The sequence below is a fragment of the Cyrtonyx montezumae genome, unplaced genomic scaffold (genome assembly GCF_038088225.1).
Source record: "Cyrtonyx montezumae isolate F1298 unplaced genomic scaffold, pur_monq_1.0 scaffold_24, whole genome shotgun sequence".
Lineage (NCBI taxonomy): Eukaryota > Metazoa > Chordata > Aves > Galliformes > Odontophoridae > Cyrtonyx > Cyrtonyx montezumae.
In genome coordinates, this window is record NW_027071981.1 from 5,132,694 (window position 1) to 5,149,022 (window position 16,329).

The 16,329-nt window shown below is 39.2% G+C and overlaps 1 protein-coding gene across 2 annotated transcripts in view; it reads right to left on the minus strand.

The window, feature by feature from the left end:
- Positions 1–1,114: 1,114 nt before the first annotated feature.
- KIF16B (kinesin family member 16B) overlaps positions 1,115–16,329 on the minus strand; it is a 134,125-nt gene continuing 118,910 nt past the window's right edge. For both annotated transcript variants that reach the window (XM_065739534.1, XM_065739533.1), the window contains one exon: positions 1,115–2,389. In XM_065739534.1, the coding sequence (XP_065595606.1) occupies positions 2,231–2,389 (159 nt within the window). In that variant the 3' untranslated portion in view covers positions 1,115–2,230. The remainder of the gene's footprint in view (positions 2,390–16,329) is intronic.

A 16,329-nucleotide genomic window follows, 5' to 3' on the forward strand; every position in this document is an offset into this window, starting at 1 on the left:
AAACTATTATGTAAAATTCATTTTAAAAACTATTTAGCACTAATTCTTTATCACATGGCAGTGTAGTGAGGAAGAAGTAGGTTAGGACAGGAGAAACTGAGAAGACTTCCTAGTACTGAAGTGTGATCTAGGGTCAAAATTCCCCTGCCAGAACAAAATAGCAATGTAACACCTGATTTCTACCTCTGTAAAGCTCTCATACACAACTCATACACCACCAAGACCAATAACAGACAAGTGAAAATACCAATCTTCCGTTAATGTGTGCAGAAACATCAAGCAACAGTCATTCTGCTTACCAAAGGAACCCAGCAAGGTCCCAACCTTGTCCTTCTCCTTCAGAAAACGTCAGCAAAGCTGAATGGCATGCTGAAGAAAGAAGCAGGCTATGGAGTGGAAATGAAGACACAGCCTCCTAGACTCGGGCGGAGAGGGCAATACAAACTCAGAAAGGTCCTGAGAGAAAAAAAGAGAAGTGCAGTAGAAGCAGCACAGGGCATGGAAAGAATGACAAGGCCATGTTTCTGTTAGTGGTGGTCCACTGTTCCAGTGTGGAATTGCACAAGGAAGACTGGGAACAGCTGGGAAATAGGATGCAAAGCCAGACTGGGAATCAGCAGGTCTGACTGAATGTTTCACTTTTAAAAACCTGGCTTCTGATTTAAGGTGCCAAGAGAAAGATAATTTAACAACATTTAGGTACAGTTACACATATCAAAAGACATTTAAGCCTACCATGGTATCACTTGACAAGAGACAGCTTTGAAACTTTATCTTAACATTTATTTTCACTGAAGCAAAACAATATAATAGTAATACTTTGACATTTAAAATGATCCATTTTAGTCAGTTTTTTCCTATTTTATTTTTTTCCTGAATTTGAGATGCTTACCACAGCAGGTTGGTCTTAGTAGTGGAGAACTGTATTTATCATACTAAATATCTTAATAAAAGCATTACTGTTTTTGTAATTCAGGTCATGAAATGAAAGTGTTGCCAGTGTTGTTGCTTCAGGTTTTAATAATCATCGTCCACAACAAGAAATAATTTGATTACCAAGAATCACCAATCGTCAATGATGGCAGCCCACAAATAACACTTCATACTCCTTAACTTACCTTCCAGGACACATTCTTATAGTAACAGAAAGCTGATCAATTCTGCTTTTTTTACAACCAATTATACATTAACATTTACATACACCCAATTCCAGTCACGGTGTATACATATTTTTGGATCTGCAACAATATGAATTCTAACTGTATATACATGTGCAAGTCTGAATATGTCCTGAGTAATTTTAAAGTAGTTAGTAAAATCCTGTAGATTTTAACTGATGCAAATAAAATTCAGGTCTACAGTGTTATGTTATTGTGAAGAAGCTGTTCTCAAGAAAAAGAAATCCAGCAGTCTGAGTTAGCTTTATAGCATAGCTCTGAGCTCTGTACACAGCACAGTATCCACTTACAGTCTAGGTAATTAGAAAACGTGAAAAAATACCGACTGCATTCTTCAGTAACTATCGCTTCCTTTACTCCTTAATTAACAGCAAGTGATTCGTTCTGCTTCAAAATACTCAAGTGTGGAAGACTTTTAAAGGTTTTAAATTATATTCTTTCTGTATATGTTTTGTAAACATTCAAGTAACTCAGGCTCTTTAATTCTTCTGAGAAATACTGTACAACCACACAAACAAACACTTAAAATATGCATTCTGGGAGAAAAAAAAAAGAACAAAGTAGAGTATAAGCATTACCTTAAATACCATAATATGCTACAAGAAATCAAAACAGGAAATGTTCTTTAAGGAGCAGCTTGGACAGAAACTGAAAGGCTGCTCAGAAACTCTCCGTCAGTACAACACTCCAACACAGTGAACATGAGGTGAACTCACACGATCATAACAAATTGTCTGAGCAAATGTGAAGAAGGGATCCACCAAGGAGTGGATCCAAACCCAGTATGAGTGTCAGAAATGTTTGTACAGTATTAAAAGTGCAACTCACAAACAATGTCTGTGTACTTCATGCCAGGAAAATGTAGGCACTGATATGAGAAGTGGGAAAGGGCAAAAGCTAGCATCAGGCCATCTTTAGCTAGCGTTGGTTTGATGCAGCTTTTCAGGCATGAAAGAAGACACCCTTTCTTCTTCCCCTTCATATTTCTCACACTACAGAAGCGAAAGCACCACTGACTGTGCTCCTCTGGCATGAGGGTCCTGGCACAGAAGTTAGCTGGTCCCGTGACTGCTATAGTCAAATACTCCTTTCCTGAAGAACGGCGAGAACTCACAGATGGTGTGTTTGGACAGAGTTGACCCCACTTTATCAATGTGCAGCGGAGATGATGGAGATTTCAGCATTGCAGTGAAAAAGCTCCTGAGGTATGTCTGCGGAACAAAATGCAAAATGTCCTAAGGTTTTCTTGATCAAGTCAAATTGATTACAAATGCCTTGAAGAATTAAACAAATGGCAGTACAAAAAAAAAAAAAAAAAGCCCGACACAACAATATCTCCATGGACTGTGAAAAGTCCTTTCAGTAACCCTCAGCATTTAAGTCCATCCATAAAACAGTTCTCCTGAAATACCCACATTAAGATGGGGAAAAGTAGAAAATAAATATTTCCCATTTTCTTTCCCTGCCAAGCTCATTTACTGCTTTACTCTGCACTAGTGTAATGCTTCTGCTAATCAAGACCTGCTAATACTGTGCTCTAGCATAACAAAACACTGCAGCAGGTGCACACCTCAGATCTATTCTGCAGGAATTTCAGCACATATGGACACAAAAGGACTTTAGAAATCTTCCTCATCAAGCCTTTACGAACCTCTCACGGAAAAGGATTTGTTTTGATCAAGGCCATCTGCACAAATATCGTATGACTTCCATATCATCTCAGAACATAAGAGCATCTTTTCATTGAGTTGCCCTCTGAACGTTTTTTTTACAATTATTTTTTAAAAAGTCTGACACATAAGAAGCATTCCCCTTCTCAAAAGTTAATATTCACCAACCGCTGCATGACTTGCAACCATTCATATCCAAAGAAATTGTGACAGATGCATATTAATACAAAGTTAACTTTCACAAACCTGAAGGGGTTTCCCTCACATATGGGTTGAATTATGATGATCATTTAGCATAGTTTAATAAGCCATAGTTATAAATTCTGAATGGACACAGTAGGTAAGATGTTGATTGGGCAAGTGATAAAACATTACCATGTGTCACCCAAATAGCTGCAAGGGAAATCTCATCTTGAACAAAAGGAACACCTTTGCTCCCTACAGACTGGCCACAGAAAAAGGTAATTTGAGAAATTATTCACTGATCCTGGATGCAGTGGGAAATACATCTACAAGACAGCACAGCACAACAGCCCATGAAGAACACAAGGTTTAGTGATCTGAATGCAGCAACTCCTGGGCCACGAAAGAGGTCTGTTCAGGGAGCGGTCCTAGTTATTTACTTCTCAAGGAGAATTTTTCCATAATATAACAGCCTGTTATATATTTAAAGTACCTTGGAAACCAGCGCAGAATGCAGGATAACAACAAGAAGTAGAAGCTGGCATGTAAGGTATTCTCTTGGCAGGACTGGTGAATTTTCTTTTTTATTCAGATCTCCCACACGTTGTATTAGAGCTCATGAAAAATATTCATTACAAAAATACTTCCAAGATGAATTCCAACCGACTAAGAGGTAATTCAAAGTGAGCAACAGATGTCATATCAGCATTTGTCATAATTAGTTCACAAAATAGGCCCCTTCAAAGCAGTCCCAATCCAGTAATGCCTGAAGGATGAGTATGGTGGAAAATCAAATGTAAAACATAGCATACCATTACAGTTTTAGCACTGTGCTGAAAAGTTACTGCAGTAATTTCAGTTTATGGCTACTGAAGGCTCAAAGGTACCAAAATTTCTCACTGGAGACATTATAAGACCTATTGCATTCACCTCGGTATGTATGGCCAGATAATTGACTGTCATGCCTTTGCTGTAGAGCCATTATTCATTGTTTTGGCACAACAGCTCTAACGGAAGAGTGAATAAATATATAAATAAAATCCCTCTGCTATAAGCATATACTTATCTAACAGAGAAACACGAGGAACAGCAGCAGGTATACTTATTTTCCCAGATCTGCACACAGGAGTTGCTCTGTGAATAGCTCAGATTCTTTGAACGTGAAGAAGATACTTGGGAAAATGACAACAAGCAGACTATACCAGATTATGATGGAATTCATTTTCTGTGAAGATTTCCAGCCATATGGCTTGGCATTATGTGCTCTTCAACAACCATTTCTGAACAAATTAGCCCTCTTTTAAATCCCATATCTGCATTCGCCCTTGTTTGCAATGCTGATATGTCAGCACAGCACAGAGCTGATGTGCCCTTGACACAAAGAAGCTGTTGCTTCAGTTCAATTAAGGCTCCTCTGCCCAGATATGCTGATTGGGAGTTAATTCCCATAGACGGAAAACAGAGCTCACACAATTAATGTGTGTGCCCCTATTAAAGGGCTGTGGAGAGGCAGCGAGGGGGAAGGTTACTCTGTCCTATCTACTGCAGCATGGACAAAGCTGAAGAATGTGGTAGGAGAAAAATGAAGAGAACTCCTCATTGGTGCATGGAATGAAGGTGACTGCAGCCAGGGAGAGAGGCAGGGGCAACTCATCAAGAAGCATGGAGAGAAAACTTTGCTGGAGACATGGAAGGAACTTGATACAGACTTCGTGGCAGCTCAGGAGCCCACCGGAAGCTGCTGGAGTGGCAGCAAGGCTAGATGAAATTACATCCTCTGCTGGGACACAATGAGCAGGGGCAGAGATGTTTTCAGAGCTTTCATATTAAATTCACTTCCAGCAGCAGGTATAATTTTTCACTGTTTACAGAGCAATGCTGTTGTTTGTGCTGAGTAAAAACCAGGTGGGAAGCACTCTGGTATCTTTTGATGTGCTCTCTTCTAAAAAAAACAAAACAAGTAATTGATGCTGGCAAGTTCAAGGTGCCAACATAGACCATGTACAGATTTTATATAAATTAATGCTGTGACATCCTACCAGCACTTCACAAATAGAATCTAAATCATTTTTCCTTGTATGCAAAGTGCTATTTTACAGCAACTCCACTTTTGCTAGACTTGCATGATTAACTTATAAAGGAAAAACTACATAAATGCTACAAATACACATCTCACTCATTTATGCTTGTTAGCCTTTCAGGACTACAGTCATTTGTTCTACATTTAGACTTGTAATCAGTAGCCTTTCAAATGTGCTTAGGAGTTTCACTTCACCTGCTCCGTTGGTGGTTTACCAGCAAAGATCCTAATTACAAATGTGTAAATGTCTCAATGTGAGGGTACAGCACCCTGGCACTATAGCAGGAGCAGAAAATGAGTATATCCTGTGAACAGTCCGTACTGGTTACTCAGTTTAAATGTACATCCAGGAACAGCAGCTTACGGAATGGAAAGACTCTTGGCAAGACTTACTAAGATAGAAAGCCAGGTTTAAAAAATAAAAATAAAAGAAATTTTAAAAGGAAAGGCAGTATCTTTCCTCTCTTGGCACGCATTACCATCTTAACAGACTTTATCTTAAAATTTAAGCTACCACGTTTGCAAGCATTAATCTTGAATTTCGAGCGTTAGGAAGTGAAGCGAGACAGGAGAAAGTCAGGAGAGGCCCAAAGTTTTCTTTTCACTTACTGGTTTGAGTAGCTTTCCCTCCAGTTTAATTATGCTGATGGCAAAATGGGAACCATTTTGAAAGCTTATTAAAAATGACTATTTTAATCAGGTTCACTTCTTTATCAGTAGGCCAGTGTTCATCTAAGGCTTGATCCATCAGCACAGCAAAGTCATTCTAATGATTTCTGCACTCCTTCATGATGTAGGGACCTCCTAATTTTATATATTTTAACATAAATCCATAACTTAATTTAAAGTTATTAAAGTTATTACAATCAAAAAGCTTTCCCACAAGTGAAAGCGTTCTTATCATCCTTTCAGTTGTGTCATATTAAAGAAGAATTCAGTTCAATGACATTGTTCTCATAATCCATTACAAACAGCGACAGCCTCAGAGACCAATAGCAGAGCTTAGGAAGAATTGGATTTTTCATTAAACTTTGGTTGGTTTGAAATCTCATCAACTCCAGTGCTTCCAGAAAGTGAAGAAATTTGGAACACCTTCCCCTGCTGCTGTTTCTAGCTACGTCCTCAAAAAAAAAAAAAAAAAGTTTTACATTCTTTCAATATAATACTTTGCAATTAGCATACTAAATATCGCCCACTGATACTTGACAGAGCTGAAAGTACCACAGATTTTCATAAGATAAGCCTTAGCAAGCTTTGGGGATTTCTGAAACAATTGCTTCTTTTTCCCCCCCTCCTTTCAACACCTACACATCCGCCTGACAGGGAAAAATCTTTGCCCCAAGGTCACAGGAGGTCATCAGAGGCAGGAATAATTAACTTGCTCATCCAACTTTTAGCATCAGCTCTTCTCTCCCTTTAATATAGATGCTAGTTTTCCTCAGTATCAATCACATAATTATTCTGTTGACTAGTGTTAAGTGCTGCAAGCTTCAAATCAAATCTGGATTTGAATTATTCATAGAGCAGAGCATATGCAGGTATCAGCAGCTGTTTTCTATAGGAAAGATATCTGATTACAAAAAAAAGTCTGAAAGATATCTGATTACAAAAAAAAGTCTGAAACACATTCCGTGACTCTGTAAATATGCATTATACCACAATTATCACACCGATTTCAGAGAGAACATTCACAAAGTCAACTACTCCTGAGGAAGAATCTGTCCCAGAACAAGGAATGTGCTTAGCTGCCAATCTGGGATCACAAAAGTAAGGATCTGCTCAGAAGGCAAAGCCTGCTGCAGGAGCTCCTCATTACTGCAGAAATCAGAAATCTCCTGTCCTTGTCTCCTAGAAAGAAACTGTCAGGCATATGCAAAGGGAAATGAATATTTTGGGTCCTTTTCCCTAATTAAGCACTTTCTTTATTTTAGACCACTCACTGGTGTCTGGATGAGGAGAGAAACAAAGGCTTCAAGGGAGGTTTTTCAAATACGCAACGCTAGAGAAATGCCAGCCATCATCACTAACAACAACATCTACTGACAGAAAAAAGCCGGGCTTAAATGACTCTGACAGGAGATGGTGTCTGGTGGCAACTTCAGGTTGGCAGAGGGCCCCATCTGGTGTGATGTTATATACAGAATCCAGAGAGATCTTATGCCTGCCCAATAAATATAGGATTCAAACTCCTAATTGGATCTGCTTCTTCTGCGGCTTCTTGCTTCATTTATTTATTTATTTATTTATTTATTTATTTATTTTGTTCTTACTGGCAAAAGTCAGAGGGAATCAGCAGGCTGCCAAGAGAGGAAAGCAGCTTGCATCAAGTGGGGAACAAGTGAGCCCTTAGGTGGCAAGCTAAGCCAGCTCTGCCTCATGCAGGACACATAGCTCACACCTTAAACACCAACGGGAGCAGATTACCAGGTCAGGAGTGGAAGACTGGGATAGGAAGTTTTGGTAGGAACTGAGTTCCAAAGGAGCAGGTTCTCCAAATTCTCCCAACTTTATATAGCAAGGGGCATTCGAGCTGCCCAAACAGAGGCATTCCTTCCAGCCAGCAGTTCCAGCAGGCTTCTCTGCACGGATAGCTCAGTCCTCCAGGACACGATTCAGTTCATCACAGCAAAGCTTCTGCCCTGTGTTCACCACTAAAGCAATCTCCCCTTCCCCAAGAGACCTGCTGAGGCTAACCGGCTAATTAGGTGTGAGTAATTGCCAGCATAATGCTATGACTGCTCTCTAAAAGTACTTTCAGATCCATTTCTGGATTTGTTAAATATGAACGAGCAGGGAAAGGATTGGCAGACAGCAAGAATATAAAATAAAGGTGGTATTGCTTTGCAGTAAAACAAAACGCAAGAATGGGGAACTGTACACAGATTACACTTAATTTCTTCACCTCTAGCCATTCTCCACTCAGCAGACAGAACTGTTCATGAGTGTTTTGGCCTTCTGTGATTTTGCCTACTTTGTTGTTGCTATTGTTGTTCTTAAAAAGAGAAAATACGTGGCTTCAATTCATTTTCCCAGCAGTTTGACATATAAGATATCATGAAGCAGATCTCAGTAAAATATGTGAGCAGGACAGCAGGTGATATCAATATCTCAGGTTATATTTCAGGCCCTTCAGGACGTACCTAATGTCACCCCTGCATCCGCACACATTCATCTCCTGCACACATCCCTAGGTCATTATGTGCTGCTGTGATTTCATAACAGTGAGAAAAGACTTAGTGCCTGGGAGAGTACCCTGTGCCTAAAGGATCTTAGTTCTGTGAAATATATGGAATTAAAGCTTCTAGAATTACGACATGATCACCAGGGTCGGTATCTGTTGCAGAAAGACCAGGCAGGCTGGCTGAATTCTCCTTGCAAAAACGACAGTACTAGGCACTATCAAAGTTCTGCAGAGCTTTCCTGGTATGTCAGAGGTAATAAATTCAGATGAATGTCTATGTCCCATAGGCATTGCAGGCCTTGCTCTAGTCTCACATGGCTTGTGCAAGCACAGGGAGATTTTTCAGGGGAATGAAGACAGATTCAAAATTGTTTAAAAATGACAAGTCACAACTGCTAGCCAGAAATATTCAGTGGAGGGCTGTCTCCTTCAGACTGGCAAACATTAATTAGGCTCAGGGCTGGATTAACTGGCTTCACATTACACAAGCAAAGAATAAAGGACTGACTTGTTTTAATCAAACCCTTCTGGTTCACTTTGATTAGGCCTAATCAGAGGTGAGCCTGTTTACAGATAATATCTAGTAGTTAGGCAGAAATGAAGGCCTTCCCAAGCAAGCACTGCCTCACCCTACACTTGTATGCCTCATACCTACACATCCAACCCCACTCCACACAGCAACAATTTGCCCCCAAAATGGAAGCATGCCCATGTTAAACTTCAGGATGCCTTACTGAGAGACTATTCACACTATCCACACCTTCTCTCTGGGCACAGTTGGAGGTACCTAAATGATTTTAGAACCAAGCTAGTAAGAATTGAGATCTTCAAATATCTAAATTCCATTAATAAAAGAAAACAGGACTTGCATTTTAGCCCCGTGAGAAATTCTGCCTCTGTTTTTAAGCCCATTGTGTTGCAGATTCCTTGAATCAGAATTACAGTTTCCTCCATAACATCTCCAGAAGTGTTCAAGTGCCACTAAAATTTAATTTTACCCAGGGTGGTACTGGAATTTACTTGAATGCTTACACCTTTTTGAATTTTTGTAATGTACAAGCATTCTGTGAGATGCCAGTTATGATTCAAGGTGAAATTGCTCTCCTAGGTTTTCAAAATCCAAACTATTCATTATACCTATTTAGAGCATTTTTCTGTGCAAGTCTAATGGCATGAGCACATTACGTTGAATTACTATTATGCTGCATCGAATTAACTGCTGAAGTCAGTCTGCTTCCCAAATTACAATCTTATTCTACCTGAAACTCATTTAAATCTACAGGACTTAATATTTCTTACAATGCCTGCATGCTAAAAGCTCGTATTCATCGGCTTTAAGTAACTCCAGTGAAAATGGAATTGTAGGCTGGCAAAAAAAAAAAAAGAAAAAGATAAAACCAGTAAGGACTATGATTTACAGGTGGTCTATCATTGTGATACTTCTTTGGAAGGTTAAAGGCCATATAAAAAAGATCAAGAAGACCCAGCTTGTGAGGAAAACCAATCTTTTCTCAGGAGCAGAAGTCAAAACAAGTCCTGTCAAAATCTATTCAGAAAGAATAACAACAGAATTGATTTTATCACACATCTCTGGGTGAGCAGCGGCAGCATGTCATCTGCTGGAGTGGCCTTGGCAAACAGATACCAATGCACTTGACATGCATCACCCTCTGCTTCCTTTGGTGAAATCATATGCTGGAAAATGACTGATACTCTTGTTTTGAGAAGGTATAGCAATGAGTTCAAGCCAGCGTCCTTGGTCTAGCACTCTCTTTATTCATCTACTCACATCTGAATGCAGAGAGCCATTATTGGAGACCGATCAAGGTGCACAACTACAGAACTTGATTTGCAGCAGGATGCCGAGAGATTTATCCAGAACTGACAGGAAAACACATTATGATGCAGAGCTAAACTAGAGTTCATCCTGCTGCCACGTGTTCAGAACTTCCTAAATCATGACAAATGTGCCTTATTTTTGGATTCTCTAAAAAGAAAAGAAAATAGGCTCAAGACACACATTCTGTTTAATTTTTTGTTTGCAACATTCTATCACAAAAGATCCATTTTTTGAGGTAGGGACCTGAAATTGCACACCTTAAAAAAGAAACACCAAAGTTAACTGCAAAGGAGTATGCATTCTGTATGGAAGTTACCTCTAGCAAGCTCTGAGAAACAGGGTTTCAGACCTGATCTTGAGTTGGAGCTAACAAGACCAAGAGATTGCTTACATCTACTGTTCCTTTTGCATCTAGCAGCGTGCTGGAATGAAGCTTGATGTGATCTCATTCAGAAAACAGCCCCAGGCTTTCATTTCACTTCTTCCAAACTATCATCTTTCTCCTCTACTGCTATTACAAGACTAGCATCTTGCATTTGCTGTGGGCCTGGCTGAGATTCAATGGCTTTTACTCAAAGTAAGATTTTATTGGTATGGAATCAACTGCTGATGCACGCAACATCCTAATTTCTACTTATTTGTATCTAGCAAATCTAATCAATCAGTAAAATGGAATGCACTTCATTTCTGAAGGTAATGTGACCTCACACAAGCAGCAGTGATCACCCAAAACCAGATGAAATGCTTTACTGCTGAGAGCTGCTACAGCTTCCCTGTGAGGGCTGCCACTTCAAAGAAAAGGAGCCAGGTGCCTTGTGCTGCCTTGATGCTGTGCTGATGGCCCCGAACCTGACTTGGGAAACCGTTCTCCAGTGGTTAACTGCAAACATTTGCTGTCTGTAGGCATGGCAAGACTTCGGTGTTGTTGCCAAAAAACAGTTAGTTTTGTTTTAAAATATTTTTAAGTAGGCATTACAGGTTATGAAAGGCTCTTGGTGCAGGGTGACTACACCTAATCTAGAAACTTGCACTTGACATGGATTTCACATCATCGATGCTCGCAATTTGGTCCCCCTTCCCAAACACACATGCTATTTTTCTCTGTGGATGCATCTGTACTCTTTCTTCCTGTGCTTTTATTACATTCCTGTTCCTCTACTGGGAAATTAAAATCATCACTCTAAAATGTAGTTCAGACTACGGGTATTGAAGCAATCTTCTGTAGGATTATCAAACACTGACATTTGCAGCAGTTTGCTTTCCAATAGCAGTTGTATGGTATGCAGTCACGTCTATAACAAAAGGAAAAGCTTCCTTTTATCTTCCAATGATTATTAAAAATATTCTGCATGCTTTCTGAAATCCATCTCATTGAGATGTTTCTAAGAACAGTATTCACAAGTGCACTGTCACAGGCAGGCATTCAATCTGCAGGAGCCAAGCTGGTGAGCAGTTGGCTTTAAAGCCCTTCTTAAAAAGCTTTGGTATTAGGGATGTTGTTGTAAGCTGATATCAGAACCTAACAATTTCCTTTTAATGGTCACTTTGAACTGACACACATTCAATAGCTTTGAAGGGTCTTTGTGACTGGTGTCAGTGTTCAGAAAAACAGAAATGACCAACTGACCGCACTTGACAGGGTTTTTGCTATAGGAACATCAGTTCACCTGTAACTAGTATGAAGCTGGTCATCTCAGTTAAAAAGATTAAGGATGCATTGTGGAAAAAAAGGCCAGTAGGATGTACTCACATTCTCTGTCTCCTCTCTCATACTGAATATTCAGCTGATGAATCATCTAAAATTTCATTACAATGTTTCTGCCCTCGTGACTTCAAGGAAAACCTCAATAAATTATGTCTACGCTGGCTCTAACACATTCAGTTTGCTCAAATCTGTGGGCACTACATGTGATGTTTTCTCAGTTGTCTCTTGCTACTTGCCACTGAGGTGCAAACTCAAACTGGTAGTTCATGCAGATAACAATAACAAATTAATATTTGATGAAAAGCATTCATTCCAGTGTTTTGTGTTTTCCTTGAGAACAGGATTCTAGCAGACACACAAAAAGAGCAGAATCCCATTTCAAAGGGAAAAGTTGAAGTGGTTATAGTTTTAGAGCTGCGTACAAAATAATTACCTCCTTCAAGGGAAGGCAAGTCAGAATACAAGTTAAGAACAAAACAAAGCATTTGGCTTCTTAGTTAAAGAATCTTATTCTGGAAGCTGAATTCTGACAGTGTCGCCCTCACCAGCCAGCTCTCTCTCAGAACTGGACAGAACAGCTGAATAATGCATTTCATACAAGATTTATTTCTAACTCTTGTTTTAACACTTATCACTGAAAAGCTCCTCATCAGACACCAGGAAGTTAAGAGGTTAAGGACAATTGCATTATTAATTTTAAATAAATTGAGCGTGTCTATCTGTTAAAGAGATTCAAAGTGCAAAAATAAATAAATAAATAAAAGAGGACAGAGAATGACAGAAAGATGTATGTGCTCCTTCAGAACTCCCAAGTGGATTTGCTTCACTCTATGTTATAGGTTGACTTCCTTTCATTCTCTGAGCTCTGCAAGGAGCAGCAGAAGGAAATGCATGACTCCTGCCAACTGTTTGTGCTGGCTGCTGGTGCATCCCCAAACTGGGATTTTGCCTGTTGTCCCTTGCTGTCCACCAAGAAACCTGAGGAAATGCAGCTGTGAGAATAGGGAAAGGGAAACAATTAAAGAGAAGAGACAGGCTGTGGGTTTGAGGGGCTTTTTTGGATTGTTTTCCTTCAAGACACAATGTGTTGGGATTTTGTCAGCTTAGCAATCCTGTTTTTTCTGAGTAGGTTGATGACAGCAGGAGTAGAAAAGAAAGCTAGTGGGTCCATGGCTATGAGGCTGCTGAGCAAGGAGTGACATAACACAACTCTACTATGTCAGTGAAGGCATTTCCTTGTGCACTTTTCCTGGCTGTGCAATGGTTAAACAGAGCTAATACTGATCTGTCTTACTAGAATAAAGGACGTGTCCACGAGAAGATAAAAAAAAAAAATAAGGAGGGAATGATGATAATTATTTCCCTGCTAAAATGCAATATCCAGGGCAGCTGGGATTACGGGAAAACCTTTTACTGTCATCCACATCAAGCAGCTCCCTTGGTAATAAAAGATACTCTGCAGATAAAACAGAAACAGATACAATCACTGAACCACCTATCTCCTGTGACATGTGCTTCCTTTAAAAACTTTTTGCTTATTAATAACAATAACAAAAAAGTATACATTTTCTGATTTCATCAGGGAAAAAATGGGGTCCTTATTTACTGGTTTCTAATTGCATAAAAGGATAGGTACACACTAACTTCTACTCATTAACGTTAATCAAAAGAATTCTTGGCGGTTTCATTTAAGGCAGATTCAATCAAGCAAGGTTGGCTCTGAAGTGAAATTACAGCCTTCAGACTGCGGAACAATTAATTTAGAGTTTTGCCCTGCAACAGGTCCCTGATGAAATACAAGATAAATAGATTGCAACAGGGCAGGTAATTTTAAACACAACTTAGGTGCTTATTCTCATGATGTATAGGTGAGACCCATGTGCCAATTTGTGTGTTATTTTTCAAAACCTCTGTGGAAATGTATGATATTGGGCAAAAGATTACATAATACCCACAAGTATCAAAGCAAAAGTGTTTTTGTTGCAAACACGTATCCTGTACATCAAAGACTTCTCTCCAGGTTCATCCCACAGGCTACATATAATGTCTGCTTTCTTACCTACAACAGCTCATGAAGCTTTTGATTAGTAAACCAAAAAAAGAGAGAAATAAAGAACCTAATGTTTCACAAAAAGTTTGAATTAATTGTGATTTTAAACCAAAATCCTCATAATCTGGGGGCTCTCTGGAACCTTTTGCCCATCACCTTCATTACAGTGAAATAACATGCCCACTTCTGAACTAAAGGTGAAACAAGGTAATTCTGCTTGGCAATCTTAAAACAAAACAACCCTCCCAAAAGATCCTCGACAGCATTTCACCTGTACTGAACAGAGCCACAGAAGTGTGGCTAGAACCTGAAAGGTGCAATGTAGGAAATAAACCAACTCTTCCTGAACAGCTATGGGTCCCACAAAGGATGTTTTGGCCAAATGGTTTTGTAATTAGGCATAAGGAAAAATTTCCCTGATTACAGCCTAAGGAAGGCAATTAAAACAGATGTTTAGATATAGGCAACAGAAGTAGCTCTCTGCTGTACATTTAGCTAATCCTGAAGTTGAGGAGTAGTTTTCTCTTACAATAACTCCCCGTCTGCCTCATTTTCCCAGATCAGACTGAGTTGCGATTTAGCTCTGACATAAAGAAAAGAGCCTATGAGGCCACTTCAGCAACCCACTGCTAATTCCAGCAAATACTTTAGAAAGGCTGTTTGACTGAAGTGAGAGCCTCAGTTGTTTTATCTTTTACACAGGTGTACATTGCATTTTGAATTTTCATTTTTTGTACATACTTAGAAAAAAAAATGAATTAAATGAGAAACTGCTTTTCCTCACAGATGCTGCTCACAAGAATGCCCTGGGCTAGCCAAAGCTCTACTGCTCCACTCCAAAATGAATCCAAGAAGTCCAGGAGAAACAACACAAAGCTGTTCAAAACATATAAATATCTAATGTAAAAGCTGAAAGAGGAGACTAATTTCTTCGTTATCCACCACAGGGATGACAGCACTACTAATGATCTTACAACATGGAATATTTGTTCAGGACACTATTAACAGACTGATATTTGCCAGGCTGTCACATACTATCAGTCAATCAAATCAGTTCAGGCTTTGGATAAGAATATATATTTTTCTTGGCCTAGAAGTTGAGCTTTGCTTTAAAAATACTGTATTAGCTCATTACCTCTTGCCTAATCATGTGAAACAATCAAATAAGCTTTTAAATTATACTATTACTGGAATAACATCATCTGTGAGGCTTGCAAGAGATTTTTCAGCAAATCAGGCTATGTTATGAGGTATGAAAGCCAATTCAACGAATGCTAGCCATGTCTCTGCTCATTATCAAAGTCTGGCTTCCCCACCTTCTATTTGATCAAACTCCCACATGAGAAACGTGCCCTGTTCAAAAGGCAAAGCTCCTCACAGAGGCAATCCATACATTTTCTGCCTTCAGGTTTGCCCACTGCCACATGCTCATGGTTCACTGCGAGAAAGTAAGAACAAGAATTTCAAATAGAAGTTGTTGCCTGTGCCATGGCCCATTATCACACACTCCTTGTCTGCCAAATAGTTTCCTAGTAGAATTCAAGATGTGCTATGAGTCTGCAAAGATTTACACGACTTTGGAAGCAACCACAATGAAGGTGGTTGCTTCCACTGCTTTGCCAAGGAAGCTGCAGCTACATTATCTGAAGCTCACCAGCTTTTGGTCTACAGAGCAAAGCCAGAGCAGAGCACTGCAAAAAATGCACAGGGAATAAAATTAACTACCAGGAACACAGATCCAAACTTCAGGCATTATGGCCATCTTCATGAACTGGCAACAAGCTTATGGCATCAAATTCCTAACGGCAAGCACGGTAACACTTGGATCCCTGACTTACATAACTTTCTCTCAACTATTGGAGATCGTATCTTTCTCTAATATGGAAAGACTTGCCAGGATTACTGAGTGGAATGGCCCAGTGGACCTGGCATATGGCAAAACATATTCATGTAAATTATAACATTTACAGAATATATTGGTAATAAAGTTTTAATGACATAGTTTAGCTAAAATAGATATAACTTGAAGCTAAAAACTAGCCATACTGAGAGCTACAATTACTACATGATCATGATCAAAGCACCACTATACACAGGAGTTTTAACATTCAGAAACACTACAATAAAGTCGGCTAGCAAATCAATAGAAGGTCAGAAAGATTAATGGATTATATTTCTTACTGGTACAAAAATATGCAAATTGAGTACTAGACTGGAATGTGGCCATGCCTTTATGCCCTCTGTGGAAGGCATGGAACAAAAAAAGATTACATTTTGTGCTATATGTAAGACAACCTCCCATCAAAAGTCAGTGGGGGGATGTTTCATTTGTGGATCAAAGAGAAGGTGAAATACATGGAAAAAAAATAAAATATCAAGACATGCAAGAAAAGCTTCCAATTGGAAGCAATATAATTTTATATTATTTTTTCTAAAACTCTA